General features: G+C 35.6%; 1 protein-coding gene across 1 annotated transcript in view; it reads left to right on the top strand.

The window, feature by feature from the left end:
• TRDN (triadin) overlaps nt 1–19,062 on the top strand; it is a 294,196-nt gene that overhangs the window by 249,255 nt on the left and 25,879 nt on the right. The window contains exon 26 of the mRNA XM_059401567.1: nt 8,571–8,611. Coding sequence (XP_059257550.1) covers nt 8,571–8,611 — 41 coding nt within the window. The remainder of the gene's footprint in view (nt 1–8,570; nt 8,612–19,062) is intronic.

Here is a 19,062-nt window from a genome sequence, read left to right as displayed (position 1 = left end):
ATCTTACTTTCCTTTGTTCTTCAATATTGCGATATATTAGCAAGACTTACCTTAACCTGGTATCAAAGTTGTTGTTGTTGTTGTTGTTGTTTTCCCATAACAATTTTTTGTATTTGGTCGGATTGGAGGAAAGTTACAGAGGATTTATTGATTAAAAGAAGACCAGTCAGATTCAAAAGCATAAAATGTCCATAGGTGGATCAGCCTAGTGGTGGGTATTAAGGAGGGCATGTATTGCATGGAGCACTGGGTGTGATGCATAAACAATGAATTTTGGAAAAGAAATAAAATAAAATAAGATGAAAAAAAAAGTCCCTAAGTGCCTTTACAAATTCATGATTACTTTCTTCCTGAAGAATTCTTTTTTTTTTTTTAAGATTTTATTTATTTATTTGACAGAGAGAGAGATCACAAGTAGGCAGAAAGACAGACAGAGAGAGATGAGGAGAAGCAGGCTCCCAGGCCCCTGGGATCATGACCTGAGCCCAAGGCAGAGGCTTAACTCACTGACCCACCCAGGCGCTCCCCAAAGAATTCTTAAAGTGAAAATTGAACCAGTGATGGTAGCTCTGTCACTCTTAAGCAGCATCTTACAGACTAACACTTTCCCTGTTGTGCCCATTGGCCCAAAATGCCAAATTGATAGATGCGAAGGGGTTATATGTTGGTAAGAAAAGCACTTGAGGTTGCCAGAATTTTCTTTATCATAATCATTGTCTTTACAGATTAATGTATCCAAGCACTTTGAATTTTCATTTTCTCCCTCCAAAATATTAATGCACAAGGATAATATAAATACAACTATATGTATAGGAAATATATAAACAGTACAAAAGTAAAGCCCCCATTCCTTCCTTGGTATTCTGTCCATTTAAGCTCTCATTAAAGGGGGCAAAGTAGCATGGAAAAATGAATCACTGTCCTTTTGCATACCTACTTTTGTTGTCCCTCCAAGCTGCCTTGTGCAAATGTTCTAATATGCTTCTCTCCTTGAGGGGAAATTTTTAAAAATGTCACAGTAAGTTTTTTTCATTTTTCCTGCTCATTTTAAAGATTCTAAATGAATTCTTTTTTCATATATGGTCATGCACTATTTTTACATATTGGAGTGAGATTTAGGATGACCCATATTTAAACTTAGGACCTTTTATTAACTTCATAGATTATTCTCACTTCAAGTTAAAGAAAATGAATGTTGGTACCCAGAGAAACAAGGAGGAGTCTAGATAGAGACAGACTCTCCCTTTGATAAGGAGAAACCAAAGAATGTCTACTTGCCTTGGCAATTGGTTATTGCACAACTTTCCAAACCATTGAATGGTTCAAAGTCAACTTGCTCATGACCTAAAATATATTCAACCAGCTATCCTGCCATCCTCAAATAACATCATGGGACGTTGTTCTAACTGACTATTATTTGGGCAACCAGTACGTGCAGCCTCTTCCAATTATTCCTCACTTATTTCACTGTGTACTTTGCACAATGGGAAACTCCAGGAAGGAAAGAATAATGAGGCATACATAGGGAGGCATCGAAGAGCGAGAAGATAAAGGCAGAGAGACACTATCAGAAATGTAGTACATCGTGTTTAGCATATAGGAAAAACAAAGGGTCATGAAAATGAAATGACAACAGAATGAGACAGGAAAAATGTATGTGTTGACTCTGTGCTGTGACGGGAGAATGCCCTTTGGCTTATTTTGCATCTTTAGTGCCCACTCAGCAAACTTTCTTTGTGAGCAACAAACTCCTTGGGAATCTTGTCAAGGAAGGGTTGCAGAATCAGGACTTAAGACCTAAAGCATTGAGTTAGGCATTAAGTGCTGACATTACGAACTGGAGCCATTTAAGAACTATGCCTACAGAAGCTTATAAAGCATACTTGTTTTTTCTTGTTGACCTAATGGGAAAGAGAGATGAGACAGACACAGACACGGAACATGTGTGTGCGGGCATGAGGTTTGTGTGTATGTATGTGTGTTATGGAAAAAGCCCTGCTCAGTAACTGGAGACTGCTGCTTAGCTTTAAAATAACCAGCTATTAGGATACCTGAGTGGCAAAGTCTGTTAAGTGTCTGCCTTTTGACTGGGGTCATGATCTCAGGGTCCTGGGATCAAGTCCCCTGTCAGACTCTTTCCTGAGCAGGGAGTCTGCTTCTCCCTCTCTTCCTCCCTCTCTCTCTAGCTCTCTCAAATAAGTAAACAAATCTTTGGGGGAAAAAAAAATAACCAGCAATAAACTAGTTAATGCACTTACTCTAGATAATTATATCTGACCAGGGCAAATTAAATATAAAAATCTAAAGATAATGTGCAGCGGTGTTGAATGTGGTGAGTCTGTTTGAATAGGCTTTTCACCTGGGTAAGGCATTAGCTAATGGGACAGGGATTCCATCTCATATTATAGTGTAAACCACCTAAAAGTGAAGCCTGTAAATTAGGTTTTCCTGGCATCTTGAAACCACATTTTACGTTGCTTTGTATTTGTATCAATAACAATTTTTGAGTGGCATAATAGTCTGGGGATACTTTAGGTGCTATGTTTCCAAAGATGAAGAAGATAAAATCCCTATCCAAGAAAATATCACAATACTTGAAAAAGTGGGCTGGAAAAGAGAATAGTGAAATGGTCTCCAATGGTGCCTGGGACCAGACATCCCAGATTTTTAATCCAATCAAACTGTGGACATCTGCTATTTAGATATCAGTACATGAGTGCTCAGCAAATATGAAACTATTTGATCTAGTCTTAGCCACAAACACATCAGCTAATTATCATTTTCCATTTCGTAAGGTGAGAAAACTATAATTTAGAATTTTAAATACCTTACATTAAATCATTTGGTTAACAAATGAAAGAAATAAATTTCAAACCAAGAGATTTTTTTTTTGTCCAGTCAGTTTATGTCTGTCTGCTTTTGTCCAACTGCAGTACAAAATGATCACGTCAAGGCCTCAATTTGGTTGAGATTGCATAATTCCTTGAGAACATCATCACTTTGTCCCTTGAGGGTGCATGGAGGATTCCTCAATTTATAAACAGAGACGATACTGATTTAGAAATTCAGGCAGGAAAAATGGAAGCATAGAGAATACAGAATGTTTCAAAACCATATGGACATGGTTAAAAAAGTGGAAGGAAAACATTAAACACATGGGATATTGAAGTAAAGAAATGCAGGCACAGATAAGATAAAAAGTCATGGAAAAGATGATGCCAAGGGGTTGGTTCTCCATGTGACGTCACCCAAACTTGGAAGAGTATTTTCTTTTGGAAATCTATGAACTAAATTTAGAAGTTCCAGGTCAAACCTCAAGGTAGTCAGATTTCTTCTTTCTCATAATGACATTACCTGGACCACAGCAGATGAAATCAAATCCTACTTATCAAAACAGATTGAGTGTGGGCAAAACAATTCCTCTCAAGACATGACAAAACAGGAGTTCAGTGAGAATTTTCTGTATTCCCAAATTTTGAAGCCAAACTACTTGGAATAATAGTAGTTCTCCATCCCATCCCATAAAGCCTCATATAAAAAACAAAATGGGAAGTGTGTGGGTGTGTGTATGGGTGTGTTTTGCATATAAATTGTTTTAAGTGATATAATGAGAACCACAGTGAAATTGTCTAAATATATATATATGTGCACTAGTAGCAGATTTTCATCAAAAAATGCAAATGATTACTGAAATGATGTGAAAATCATGGGTTCGGAATAAATTTATGAATACTACTTTTTAATTAAATATTTAATAAACCAATTAAAAAATACTTTTTATTTAAAATATTTTTTATTTAACAGTATGGTAGAAAAATATAAGAAATATATATATATTATATTTATAAAATTTATATTTATTATATTTTTCTTATATTTATAAAATAAATATATTTCTTATATTTATAAAATAAATATAAGAAAAATATAAAATATCAATAAAGAGACTAACGTGCACTATTTGCATTTTATCTGATGCTGTTCCAAATACTTCACATGTACTGTTCAATTTAATTTTTACAGCATCTTTTTTTTTTTTTTTAATCAATGTAAACATTAAAACACTGAAAGCGACTTGCCCAGGTCCCACAGGCACCGGAGGTGGATTTGGGACGCATGCCTGGCAGTATGCCTTTGTCCTTAGCCACCAATGCTTTCTAGACTCCTTCAGACCAAAACCCACAAACAATTGACTGCTAAAATTCCTTTGTATATTTTACAAAAATAGATTTGTGACTTGCTTTTAAATGTAAAAGCTTCCCATGCCATTAAATATGGAATACTACTCCTGGAGTATATGAGACAGCAATCAATTTTCTATCAATGCTCAGTCTATTTATTTCATTCAACCAGCTGGATTTAGAAAACTCATTTATACAACATAATTTAATGACTGAAGAAAACAGAAACTCCAGTGGCTATGAGGTTTATGCCAACTAGAATACTAATAACTATGTTAGTAATTTGTCTACATAATATAACCTAGGTAAATATAACCAATCTATAAGATGTAGAAGGTGGTTTACTGTATAGTTTTTATGTATGAAATGTTTGAAAGCTTTTCATTCTATCTGTCATAACAGCAGTTATAGCTACTTGCTTATGAGTGCTTAAGGCTCTTGAGTCGGGAAAAAATCTGTATTCAAAGACAAGCTTTGCCCCTTACTAGGGAAATGTACTTAGACAAATTATGAAGCTTCAGTATTGTTATCTCTAAAGTGGGTGTAATAGTGGTATTTACCTCAATAGGAGAGGTGAGTGTGGATTATATAAGATAATTTCTTCATTTGTGCAACAAATATTTACTGAACCTTATTCTGCAAAAAACATTGATCTAGGCATGATGATTCGGCAGAGAAAATAAAATTTCATCTCAAGACTCATGATGTTTGTATTCTGGGGTTAGAAAGCAAATAACTTCACAAATTCTTGTTATTACATAAATAAAATATAAATAATGTATATAGTACACTTATTTAGTGAGTGCCTTGAGGAAAGTATCATTGGCTGCAAACACTTATTATTATTATTATTTATTTCATATATAAGGCCTCTATGTATTGAAAAGCAAATGTGAAAATGGTAACAAAATAAAGTGGAAAAAGAAAAATCAGTGATATTCAGCTTCTCCTTACAAAATATTTAAAATAGAGACATTCTCTCTCTCTCTCTTTTTTGATTTATTTATTTGAGAGAGAGAGAGCAGAGGAAGGAGCAGAGAGAGAAAGGGAGAGAGAGTCCCAGGGAGACTCTGCTCAGGGTGTGGAGTCCTACTGGGATGGGGGCTTGCATCGGACAGGGGTGGGAGTGGAGGCGTCTGGATCCCACAACCCTGAGACCATGACCCAAACAGAGTTGGATCCAAGAGTTGAATGCTTGACTGAGCCACCCAGGGACCCTTAAAATGGAGACATTCTTAAAAGAACATTGATTCTGGGGACTTATATATTGTGTAGATTTCTTTCTTTTAATATCATGATGACAAAACAGAGGCTCCTATATGGAGTTGACCTCCAGGGTAGCCCCTCTCTGACTCAATCACATACACGCTTAAGTTTTGGTTGGCCTGCGTTCCTTGAGAGCAGAGTGTTGATGACATTGAAAAATCATTAATGAAGCTCCCCTCCCCAGGCCCATCAGCAATTTACATTTCATAGATGAAATCAACAGTCTGGAAAAGTCAGTGCTGCATATGAAATGACAGGCTGTCTGCATCAACAACGCAGTGTGACGATTTCTTCATTCCATGTCTCTGCAATGCTTGCATGTGGAGCCCAAAATGAAGGGCTCAACTGACAAATGTTTCTGAAAATCAGATATTTTATTATTATACAATAATAATCAATGATTTAAAAAAAAAATTCCAAACAGTTGAGTTTGAGTGTAAATACAAATTCCCATCACCTCTTTCTAGCCTCCAGGTCCCAATCTGCAGCACTAACCATTGAATTTGGTTTCCTGAAACTTCTTAAAATAGACTTTGACTAAACTTAAATATACATGTTTAAAAATTTATATGTGTATTTTATTTATAATATATATAGTTGCCATTTTATATGACTAGGAACAGGCATCCATATGTGAATCAAAAAATTAAAGTCCTAACCTTCACTAGCAAAACCATCTACAAAATGAAGGCACTGAGCTCTAAATGAGCAATAATAATAATAGTGATAATAGCAATAATAATAAAATATATCATAATAAAATAATAAAATAAACAATAATAAAAGTGATGCTCACCTTAGAAAATCTTTTGACAATAATCTCACACAGCAATTCCTCCCTTGAATCTTCAAGGATAAAGACCCAATTCTGTAAGAAAAAAAAGAAAATTAGCATGCAATTTGAGTTTATGAGCATAATTTTAAAATAATTAAGCTCTTTCTATATATCACTTATAATTGTCATTGATGTTTACAACATTATTTTCTCCATTGTAGGAAAATTGAGATTTAGGGTTTTAAGTAATACCCAAGATCACAAAACTTAGCAAGTGAGCTTGCTCTTAAAGCTAGATTATATTACCCAAAGATTCTTTTTTTTTTTTTAAGATTTTATTTATTTATTTGAGAAAGAATGAGAGAGAGCACAAGACGGGGGAGGGTCAGTGGGAGAAGCAGACTCCCCTCTGAGCAGAGAGCCCGACGTGGGATTTGATCCCAGGACTCCAGGATCATGACCTGAAGGAAGACAGACACTTAACCGACTGAGCCATCCAGACGCCCCCCCAAAGCTTCTTTTTACACTATCCATGAACTCATAACATGTGAGGTCACACTGTAAGTGCTATTTGCACAAGACCAAAAGTCAGCCGTTCCATCATAGTACGAGGGTCTAAGGGGCATATGCATATTGGACAATGGGTGTTTGTAAGAGTGTTTGTAAAATTCCATGTAAAAGATAAAAGTTGGCTCTCATATTGTATTCATAAAAATCTTCTCAACAACTTTTATGTTTCTGAGATCTCTCGACAAACATTAAGACTAAGATAATTCCATTGCAAGACAGCAACGACAATGTGACTGACGGGGAGAGAGCCATGTGTAGAGTGGGAAGCAACGCTTTCAAATAGACAGCTCTCCTTGATGACCAACATGTTTGTGATCCCATCCTAGGACACTGAAATTTTGTTTCTAGCTCTGGAAGCATGAGATGAATCAATCCAGGACTACAGATGCACCAGAGGAAGCCATTTGGTCTTTCTACATTAACCATTTTGTTCACTTACTCATTCATCCCATAAAATTTTGACCATATACCACGTGTCAAATATTTGAACAAATGCTGTTATTTCAGTAGTGAACAAGACTCAGTTGTTGTTCTTGTGGAAATTAAAATCTAAAAAGGGGACACAGACAATAAATAAAACTTAAGTGAAAACTTACATAACAAAATTTTATATAACATTAAGGCACATGGAAAGTAATAAGATAGTGTTTGCCCTACCCAGTTCAGCAAATGTGTTAACTAAAAAGAGAGGAATGTGTGCCAGGGCATGTTGAAGGGCAACAGTAGCAAAAGTGATACCACTTTTTACAGGCTATGCATTCAAGTATTATAGGAAGTAGGGTGTGAATGGCCATGTAATTCTCTACTATTGAAATTCTGGTGTTAAACAAATGAGGATTGGTGGGTGGTTTTTTTTTTTTTTTTTTTTTGGTAACTCCAGAAAATGAGAATTCAAACAAATCCAGGTAGCTTATCTCTGATAACACAGACTGTATTTAAAAAGTATCACAACTATGAGATCTGCTTTTCTGCTATTGGAAGGAAAAATTGTAACACACTGGAACCATTCCATTAATAAAAACAAGACTTTATGCCAAAAAAGGAGAACTATAAGGCCTAGGAACCATTGTTTAAACAACAGGAAAAACCAGGAAATGTGAAAATATAGTCAACAATTACCTTGTTTGGGATGGTATCGTGAAGTTTATAAAACTATACCTTTATCCAATACAGATATTAAGTTGGAATGCAGTTTTTAGATAAAAGTCATTTCCTAAAAAATCAAAATACTTCATTCTGATAAGGTTTTATGTTATTATACTAAACTTAAGTCAATTTAATTTATTTTGTAAAATTAGTAACTAATACTAATAAAAACAAGAATTATACCAATTTGAAATTATTAAATTAACCACCAGGTGGCGCTCCATGAATTGAGCGTATGTAGTCAAAAATAATAAATTGCTTGAATTGGTTAAATTAGGAAAAATTACCACACTTTTCCCCCCCCGGTTTTTATTAATTTTTTATTAGTATTACTTAGAGAACTTCTGAATCATAAAAAGTGAGCTCTTATTAAAGACAAGGTGCCAAATTACTTAGTATGTTTAGGTATGAAACTTTTTGAGCAAAGTGGATTTTAAAATCCAAGTCCTTTTGCTTGTTACTTTATAATTTACTAAGAACAAATGTTTCATTGCATATTGATAAAAGTATGTAACTATAATTGAAATTGAGAACAGATGAGAAAAATCTATTAAAACTCTTTTGTATGGTTTTTTCAAATGCTGATTTTTTCCCCTGTTTCTTTGTATTCGTGTATGTGTATGTTTTACCCCAGAATCTGATATTAAAAAAGATGAAAAGATGCTCAAAGCAGGTAAGGATACTTGATAAGATTACACATAAATAGATGTTCTGTTTGTTATGAACATGGCTAGTTTTATAATCAGAGATGGGTAGGGCCTTGAGATGCTCAAAACATTACAAAAATACTGATGGACCCCGTCCCATTTATTTTAAATGTAATAAGCAATAAACTTGAAGGTATTTTAAAGTTAAAATAGATTCTTTGTTTTCTGGATAATGTCATCAAAGCACTGGAACTATTAGCATATTGCTGGTCCTTATTCATCTAATGGGCAACAGAGCATTATTTACAAAGTGCTAAGGGGACAATTTGATTTGAATTGCAGATCTGCCTTCAGCCAGATCGCGACAAATGCCTAAAACTTATTCTTATGTTCATTGAACCTTATGAAATCACCTATATTCAACCCTTTTTTTAAATTTTATAGGAAAAACAGTGGTTTTGTATGGGTCAACATTAGATTCAACCACTTCCTTTCCCACTAATTAAGTATGAAAATATTCTTTGGAATGGTAATCCTTTGCTTTCTTGGTCACCAATTTTCAAATCAATGACCAAGAAGGCAAAATAGAATTTCTGAAAACAGGTTCTGTGAGTGGGGAGGACAAGAGATTAGCCGGGTAGCCTTAAGACAGATGTTAACAGTTAGAAGAAACATCATAGAATGCAATGCAGAAAAATAAAACTAAAAATTCCAATTAGTAATGACAATATTCCTAGGGCTAACTAACCTTATTCCAAATATTTTATATCTATATGAAGATATTTATATGTCTATATTTACATAGGCAAAAATGTTTACATCTCTATCTCCCCATACAGTGAAAGTTTTAGGTACACACAGACAAACTTATCATTGTCTTAAAGTATTTGTATATACTCATTTCTACAAAGTTTAACCTATATATAATACTCGTTTTACCCTTCTATGTACATATTAAATATTAACTTGAATGATTGTCACTCCTTTTGAAAGTACTATTAACATAGCAAAAGGAATTTCTTGTTTTTTTAGTGAAAAAACATAGCCATTTTGAGTGCTTTTATAAAATCTGAAAGCCTGCATTCTCTGAAAGATAAATGGAAAAAAGTGACCAATTTTACACAGTGAGAAAAGTGCATAATAAAGATATGATATATTGAGTCTTAACATCAAAGCTTATAACTGAGCTTTAGATATATTGACAGAAATGGGAAACTACACATAAAAATTGCCCTATTGTTGTTAGCACTCTTCCTGGTGTCAGTGAAAGATTGCCAACCAAATAAAAATTACATGACATTACTCCTTCCTGTAAGCATAACGCTGTATTTGATGCCTTATTTTACTGTTAGTATGTAATGGGAAAACTAATATGCACTATAAATTTCCTATTATTAGTTTGCATTAAATATTTATGTCTATCTTTATGTTATATTTATTTTTAACTTCCTGAAAGGAAAGAGAAATTAGCATTAATGGCATATGTTATATAATCAATCAACAATTTATTGAAAACATATATTATGCTTAATATCACTGCCTCACTGCCATATATTCTGGATTGTTCTTGGTGAGGCAAAACTTACAAACAAGTGATAAGATACTACTTCCGTCACAAGAGAGTAGAATCAAGGAACTAAACATGAACTAGCAAATGATGGCTACAAGACAATCATATTATAGATGAGTGTTCTAGAGGACTCAAGGGAGGAGCCCCCCCGCCATGGTCTTATCTATCAAGGAAAACCTCAGGGAGATGATGGATTTATGCTAGGATTTCAGGAAAATTCAAGAGCAGCTGAGACAGTGGAAGCGGCACTGGTTTTAGACTGGAAAGACGTGAATTTGACTCTTTTCTCATTTGCTAAGGACACGGCTTTACTCAAATTACTTAAGATTTCTGAGCTTCAATTTCTTTATCTATCAAAGGAATATCATCATAACAAGCCAGCAGGGTTGTTAAAAAAAATCAATTTGATGCTTGCCTTTTGGTTCAGCTTTGGTACATGGTCAGTCTATCGAGGAGTTAGCTTAGGGGAAGGACGGGCCTGCTATCAGCAGGAGGCTGTGAGGAGAGGACCAAGGACCAAAGCAGATGCTAGGCACCAAATGAGGAAGAGGAACAGAAGATGGCAAGACAGCAGCCCTGGTATGTAGCCAGAGGGGGCTTTTGGAAACCCAGGAAAGGGCGATTTGGAGGCCAAAGTGAAAAGTTTGGATTCTTAGAATATGACATGGAAGAAGAAAGTAATATCATGAGGCATATAATGGTGTGTGGGGTGAACTCCTACAGAAAGAATTTTCAATCAGAGATTTGACTCAAGATTTTGCAGTAATTAAATATTAAAGATGGGAGAAAGCAAGTAAAAGTAAAAATAAATAAAAAGTAAATCATAAGTGATGATGAGAGAAATTGGTAGAGAGAAGAATCAATGAGGAAGTGAATTTTTTATTTTTAAGATTATTTATAGCTATGACTACAGTGTGGAATTATTAGGAATTAAGTTTTTAAAAGGCAGGAACCTAGCAACCCCCGAAAATACTAATAGCATCTTGTTATATATTCTTTCAGTTACATGAAATCATACACTTTGAAAACACAGTCATATTCTCTGTACTACACTATCATTGCATTTAGAACTATCAAGCTGTTTCACAGGAAAAGACTAGGTGTTGATGACATTAGTTATACCGAACTCCAAGGTCTCAAGCATGGAAGATGAGAAGGTGATCAAACGTAGAGGTTGCAAAGGCAGTGCAGGCGGGCAGATGCTGGTGGGACGTCCACACAGAGATATCCTAGAGACACTTGGACACTGGGAGCATTCACTTGGAACCCTCAGAGGAGGTTTGGTATGTGTGAATTTAGAAGTTTAGAGTTCAGAGGCAAAAAGGAAAAGGAGCTGTTTGAGAAAAAGTAACATGGAGTGGAGAATGAAGAGAAGGACAGCTTCTTGGAAAAGTAAAAGTGGGTTCCCTGGAAGACCAGGAAATACAGTGCTTCAGCGTCCCAAGCAGGGACCCTTTCAAGTGATATGTCCCCCAATAATGGGTCCGTGATTAAAGGAGTGAGACTGATATAAAGCAAAGGTCAAGCAAAGCTTTATTCCATGCCAAGCATCAAGAATCAGACTGAATGTTTGGGGCCACACCTCTTACAAGAGAGGGTGACCTTTCTCTGTTTCACAGACTAGTTTTTAAGGGCAAAGGCCATGTGGTTGGGTCTGGGCACGCACAGGTAGCCATTGAAATTGTAACACACAGAGAAACCTGCACAGTGATGCTAAGTGACCAATTGAATTACGATTTACCCTTTAGTAGACATTTGACCTAGCCTATCACCTTGGTTAGAATTGGCACCCAAAAGGCTCCCAAAAGGTGGGGTCCATACTCCTTGGTAGCTAGGGAGACAGTATGCAACCCCCAACTGATCAGATGTCTCCACCTGGCCTGACCCATTCTTGTATCTGGGCTTTGTTACCTGGGGCTGGTTTCCAGGACTTGTTTTTAAGTAAGTCCCCTGAGGGAAGGGGAGCAGGACAGTTTAAGGGTTAAGCAACAAGGTTATTGTTTAACCTGGATGGAGGCCTCTGACTAAATAGGTCCTTACACAAGAACACGTGGAGAAGTCAGCAGTATAAATGTCTCAGAAAGAACATGAGACACATGAGACATGATGACTGAGAAAAAGTCATTATATTTGACAAAAGTCTGTCATCTTGTGACATTTAGGAGAGCATTTTCAGTAGACCAGTAGAAGTAGAAAGAGTTAACAAAGGGACTTATCAGTAAGTGGAGACAGAGAGTGAACCGCTTTTTCCAGGAGTTTTTGGTTAAAGAGAAGCAAAACATTTTATTTCAGCAGGTAGGATCAAGGAAACATATTTGTTGTTCTCATGTTGGTGATAGTCCAGTGGGGTATTCCAGGGAGGGAAGGAACAAGAAATCCAGAGGGAGATACTGATTGGGAGAGAACTGTCCCCAGTTGAGAGAAGTTAGGATACTGTAAGTGGAAGGAATTTGCTTAATTATGAGGAAGAACAAAAGGCCCCTGGGCTTTGAGGGAATAATGAAAGGGTAGATTAAATTAAAACTAAGTATCCATGAAGGAAGCCACTCCTGCAGAATGATCTTTTCTCCTAAACTCTCCATGTGAAGGTAACTACTAACATGTTCGTTGCCAAAACCAGGGGATGGTTTTCTTGCTTCATAATATACTGGCTCCTGCACAATATTTAACCATGTTTACTGTCTCTTGTATCCAAAAAAAAAACCTAAACAAAAAACTTTCGTCGGCAAAAACTAAACCATTTAATCGATGCTGTTAAAAAATAAAATAACAAAAAATGACTACATTTTTAAATACTGGAGCAACATTTATAATGATTTATTTTTGACATGGGATATTATTAGCCACCAAATTCCTTTGTTTTTTTTTTACCCTCCAATGAAAATGATGGCAAATAGGACGTGCATTTCATTAGGTAATTGGAGAATAGCTAAGTGTTCTTTTCGGGAAGCAATGGATATTAATTATAAGTCATAATATAATTAAAAACACAAAAAAGCTTGCATAAGTAATGTAATAAATTATTTTTCTTAACTATCAAGAATATTAATATTCATAAACAAACTCTTCAGAGTTCTACAGCTGTATTTCTAACTGTCAAACATTTCCACTTGTTTATTCTGCCTACAGGTCACTTTGTTTAAGATTGAACTCAAAGCACTTCCATTGTCTTTGTTGTTACTATGGTTGCTCCTTATCTCAAGAAATGAAATTCATGAGTCACCATTCAATTGCCTTGACTTAAGCTTTGGAGTCATTTGCAGCTTCCCCTTCTCTTTCAGAACCCAGTATCCAATTAGGTATCAAGCTATGTATCTCCCAAATTTGTGCTCCCCTCTTTCTTTTCCTTTCTTGGTAAAAGCATAGTTTTAGCTCTCATCATCTCTTACCTGAATAGATAAATCTGTGACTCAATCCTCTTGTTTCCATCTCCTCTTCATAGACAGATCCAACACACGCCTATGCGAGTTGTTTTTCCTAAATGAGTATCTGCAGGGAACAGAGCCAGATCCATTGCTACTACATCAAACTAACCCCCACCATATTTCCTCCTGTGCTCTCCTTTCGTGTAATCCACCACTACCACGGCTCCCCATGAACTCACACAGACATTTAAAAAAGAGAACCAGATCTGCGGAATTTTGTTTACTCAAAACTGTCTTTGAATATTTTTCCTTCACTTTGGGCCCATATTAAAAGCATCTTACCCACAAACCTTGCCTTCAGTCTTGGTGGCCCACTTTCCCACCCGCCACTATTCTCTGCTTATAAACATGCACCATGAGTTCTCCAGCCTTGGTCTGGTTACATACATTTTCCTCTACCATACAATCTGGTATCCATAATTATTGAAAGGGTTTCTTCTAACTGTGTATCTAAGCTCCTATGTTATCTCTGCTGTGAGCTGTGTAGTCTTCTCTAATTTCTGAGACAGGAAGTCATTCTGAAGCCACCAGAGCCACAACATGTCAACAAAATCATTCTTATGGGAAGAAAGGAATTGGTTAATATTTTTTAAAATATATTTTTGACATCTGTCTTGGTTTTGTGGTATAAGACATGTAGAGGCAGTTTTGGTTTTTTTTAAATGTAAGAGACTAATAAAGGAAAGATAAGCTAGAAAGAGGAGCTCTGAGACAGTAGATGTGAAGAGATTTACAACAAATCTCTTAAGTGCTGAATCTCTTTTCTTAACCACCACCAACAGATCTCATGCCAATCTAACGGACTTATTGTGAGGCTCATTGATATAATATATGTGAAGGTACTTTCAAATCCATGAAAAACAGAAAAATATAAAAGTTCGTCATCTATACCCTTGCTATTTCAAGTGTAGTCCTCAAAACTACAGCAACACCACCTGGCTGCCTCTTAGAAATATAGAATCTTGGATCTTACCAATAACTGCTGAATAAGAATTTAACAAGATCCCCAAGTCATTAGTATGTTCATTAAAATTTGAGATATGATAGATGTTATGCCCGAGTTTTTGCGTCTGAGAGACCCACCAAGGAGCCAAGCACTGATGCAATCACACGAGGGTTTATTTTAACAAGCTTAAGCTTGGGCCCAAGTATACCCATAGGGACTTGGACCCTGAGCCAGATTACAGTCAGAGTTTTTAAAGGCAGAGTAGGGGTGGACTCGGCAGTGGATGAGGACAAAGGGGGTTATGATGTAAGTCTCTAAGGAATTTTGGAAGCGAGGTCTCCAGGACCTTGAGGGGCTAGTTGTTGTCTGAGGAAAGGTATAATAATATAATATATATAATAATATAATAAAAATCTTGTGAGACCCTTTAGATGTATATCAGTGGGTCATATACTTGGGAATTTTTCTCAACACTATCTTGGAGGTTTAGAGATAAAGTTTTCCTAAAGGAATTGTTAAAGTAGACTTACAGGATTCTGGTCAGACCTGTCAGGGTAGGGGGTTGGTCAGGCTAGGATTGTCCTTAGCAAAATCTCAGGGTGAGGGCAGTTAAATGCCCAGGGGAGAGCCACTCTATCTGTTTCAAGGGCTTGTCAATAGGTGAGGAATTTTAATGATTTTCTTCTCCCTCTGTTTCCCACATCAGCTAAACTTGAGGTGGGATGGCCTTAATTTTCTCGGCCTCCACAACAGATATCTATTGCTGCCCTTGTCTTGGGAAGAAAAACATGAAGTTTCTCTCTACCAAAAACTTGGCTAATTTGGAGTGGAGATATCTTTGGATGGTTTTTCCTCACCAGCAGTGAAGTCCTCACAAGTACTGAGCTCTAGTTGACATTGTCCATCTGCTGTTTCACTTGATGGATGATTTCTGGACTTCGGTCATCTGAGAAATGATTGAGGAAACATTATTTCTTATGACACAGCACAAGCAAACAAGTGCTGGACATATTTGCATATTCGTTTGAGCTTAAAAGGAATAAATAAACCTGTATTTGCTAGCAAAATATGTATGCAAAGAGTAAGTTGTCTGTATATGTTACCAGCTGGCTAAGACTGACACAATTGGTGGATCACAACAGGTGATTTAGCCAGAGAAAAGCTGTATGTGCTCACACTTATCAGTCATCAAAGTATCTGTGGCTCACGTCGCTCAAAGAACTTGTTTCTTATTGTTTATTCAATTTATGTTTGTCATCATGTAAACTAAACACAAGCAATAACTATCTAAAAATTACTACAGCGGACCTACTATATATATATATGTGTGTGTGTGTGTGTGTATACTTTATTAACTGGATCTTTTGACAAGAGAAAATGTATCCTCCCTCTCTCTTCTTTCTTCGTCTCTTTCTTCTCCTATCCACCTCACATACCACTTAAATAGTATATACCCTTTAAGTTAACCAGAAAGCATAGGCAGGGCTCCTATAAATTGTAGAAATAAGCAAATCTCAATTTAATTAATGAAACTAAGTTATGGTAGGATCAGAGGCTGTTTAGTTCAATAAAAACTTATTGAATTTCTACCATGTATTTAAAAGTGTGCTAGGTGTTGAAGATATAAAGATGAATAACATAAATTCTCTAGAAATATTTCATATCAAGGCAGAGATCCTTAAATAAAGAGATAACAGTAACAAAAATAAATAGATAAAATCAAACAAATAAGCAGGAAAAGTTGTGCGGAGTGTGCTTTCTCAATACAGTGGACAGTTCTATTTCTCCAGCCTATTGGTTCAGGGGAATTTTCCCAAAGGAAAGGGCATATGAATAGTCTCAGAAAGTGGGTAAAGATAAACCGGGTGAAGAAAGCCTGGGCAGGGCATCTCTGACAGGCAGATTCATGGAAGCCTCGACTAGATGGAACGCAGTCAGGAGCACCGCGTAGGACAAGGATTTCACTCTCACTTCAGAACGAAGTGTGAGTCGAGAACAGGAGTAGACAAGGCTTAAGAGAACAGCAACAGAAAAACTGTGCTTCCCTAGTTAGGGCTGTGTCCTTTTTGCTAAAGGACATTGGGAACAATTAAAAGTCTTTAAGCAAAATGAGGTATAGCTTAAAGTAGAATTTCAAAAAGCTGATGCTGAATAACCACAGAAATTGAAGATAAAAGGATGCCAATAGTTTCAGGAAATCCGTTTTCTGGGTGATGAGATGTTGCACTGACACCTCTAGAGTTAGTAAAAAGATCTTGGTAGAACATTAGTACGAAGGAAAAGAGGAGAGCTATTATACAAGTATTTAGGAAGTAAAATTGCCATAATTTAGGGTTGGGGATGAGAAAAATTCAGGATAACCCCCAGGTTTCTATCTTGGAATAGTATGTGAAAAGTAATGTCATTTACTGTATTTGGAATTTCCAAAAGAAGTAGCAGATTTAAGGGGAAAAAAAGGAAGCTCTATATATTATGTACATTTTTGACATATATATTATACAATATTTTGCTGAGCAGTTACAAAGGGCTAGGCAATATTGTAAAGCACAAGTATAAACACAATCAAGTTGTGTTGTGCTATGCAGGTGAATATAGTCAAGTTCCTGTCCTCCTAGAGTTTATAATCTATGGGGAAAAGAAATATTGAATTAGAGGTACCTGTGGGATAGGCATTTATCAGGTATGATTATCAGGTATCGGGGGAGAAAATATGGTAGTGGATGTGGAAATTCCTGGCAAAGTTGTGCTGGCTTAAACAATGAGAATTACTGACATCCACCAAGGGAATTGAGGGAGCAAGACCAAGGACCAAGGAAACAAACCAAGAACACTAGTGTGTTGGGAGTCTATTGAGAAGAAAAGCTTGAAGGAGTTAATTATTTATTTTTTTAAGAAAGGAGGGAAGGAATTCTCTTAGAAATTTGATATATTGTTTCAGAAACTGAGAGGGGAAAGAATTTTAAGGAGGAGGAAGTTGTCAAAGTGTCAAATGTAACAGAAATTTGCGGTAAGATAAAAACTGAAAAATATTCATTGGAATGTATGACATAGTCACTGATGATCTTACAAGCAGTTTTAGTGGAGTTAAATAAAAGGAAAACCAAATTTCTATAGTTTGAGGTGTTTAGTTGGAGACCAGAAATTGGGGCCAGAAAATATACATTATATACTTTGTAAAAATTATAGACTATTACTTTAAAGACTTCTCTGAAAAAGGAATAAGTGTGAACTCCTTAGGTAAACAGCATGGCAAAATAAAAAGAGGGTAAAATGTGATATCAGAGAAACTGTTGTTTTAAATGGTTCCTAATCTATCATAGATACAGCAGCAAACATCTTTAGAACTTTACAGGTTTACAGGGTCAGTAAAACACAATAATGCATGGAAAAATGTTAAGAATTAAGGCATGCACTCACTTCCTTTTTGAAGACCTGAGAGAGAAAGGATTTGTGTATATCACACCTAAAAGTATTTCATTTTGTTTAAATATTTACCACAAAGATCAAAACATTTCCTTTCCAATATAGATCTTCTCATCTGTTACTTGTTTATTTGTATAATATTACCACAGGGGTTCATGTAGTACCACTTTTAATTTTAAAACCGTGAAATAAGTCCTTCTTCCTTAAAAACCATGTAATTTCATACGGTTCAGCTAAGGGTATACATCAATAACATTATTGGTGTGAAGTTTTTCTTTGTAACTATAAAGAGTGGGAGGATGTCCTTCAGTTTAAGTAAGCTATTTCTTGCACTTGTGTTTGGCAGTGTTTTGCATAGAAGACTAGTTATAATTGGTACATGAAAGAATTTTGAGGTTAAGTAAGTCTGGAAAAAATGCTTAGAGTTTATCATATATATGAACACATTAGGGAAGTCTGATAGAAAAGAAACAAGATGAGCCTTTTTTTACCCAATGCTTTTCAAATTTATTCAACCATGATATCTTTTCTGTAATATAATAGCGGTGTTCATCCAAATGCACTGTGAGAAATTATGTCTTACATTTACTTAAAAGATTTGGGGAAGCAGTAGAGCAAAGATAATAGAATTTTTAAAAAATGAGTGACAACATGAATTAAAAAAAGAAAAGAGAAACAAAATGAGAAAGACTGGAGTTAATGTTCAGTTGTGTTGCAATTAGAACAGTAAAGATATGCTAACATGTGTAATTTATTTATAACCAGACATTGCTATCTTAAAATTTCATTTTTTTGCATAAATAAGAAGACAGAAAATTCTAATGTAATTTTAGGGGGCAGGGGTCCTCATTCTCTTGTAGGATAAAAATTGTATTGAAATTACACTAATATGGAAAATTGAGTGCTTGCTAGTAAGTGACAGTGGTGATAAATACTTCATAATTATCCCTACAGACTCATGTAAATCTTTAAGACAGCAAGTCCACAACCATTTCTATCAGAGACTAATGTTTTCTGTGTAGTCAACAGTTATGTGTCATTATAATATGCTGGGAGGGTTTATTACTGAAAAGAAACAATGAATCAAGAAAACTGTAATGATTTTTTACTATG

This window comes from Mustela nigripes, chromosome 5 (assembly GCF_022355385.1).
Source record: "Mustela nigripes isolate SB6536 chromosome 5, MUSNIG.SB6536, whole genome shotgun sequence".
NCBI lineage: Eukaryota > Metazoa > Chordata > Mammalia > Carnivora > Mustelidae > Mustela > Mustela nigripes.
This window is presented reverse-complemented; position numbering and strand designations above follow the sequence as displayed.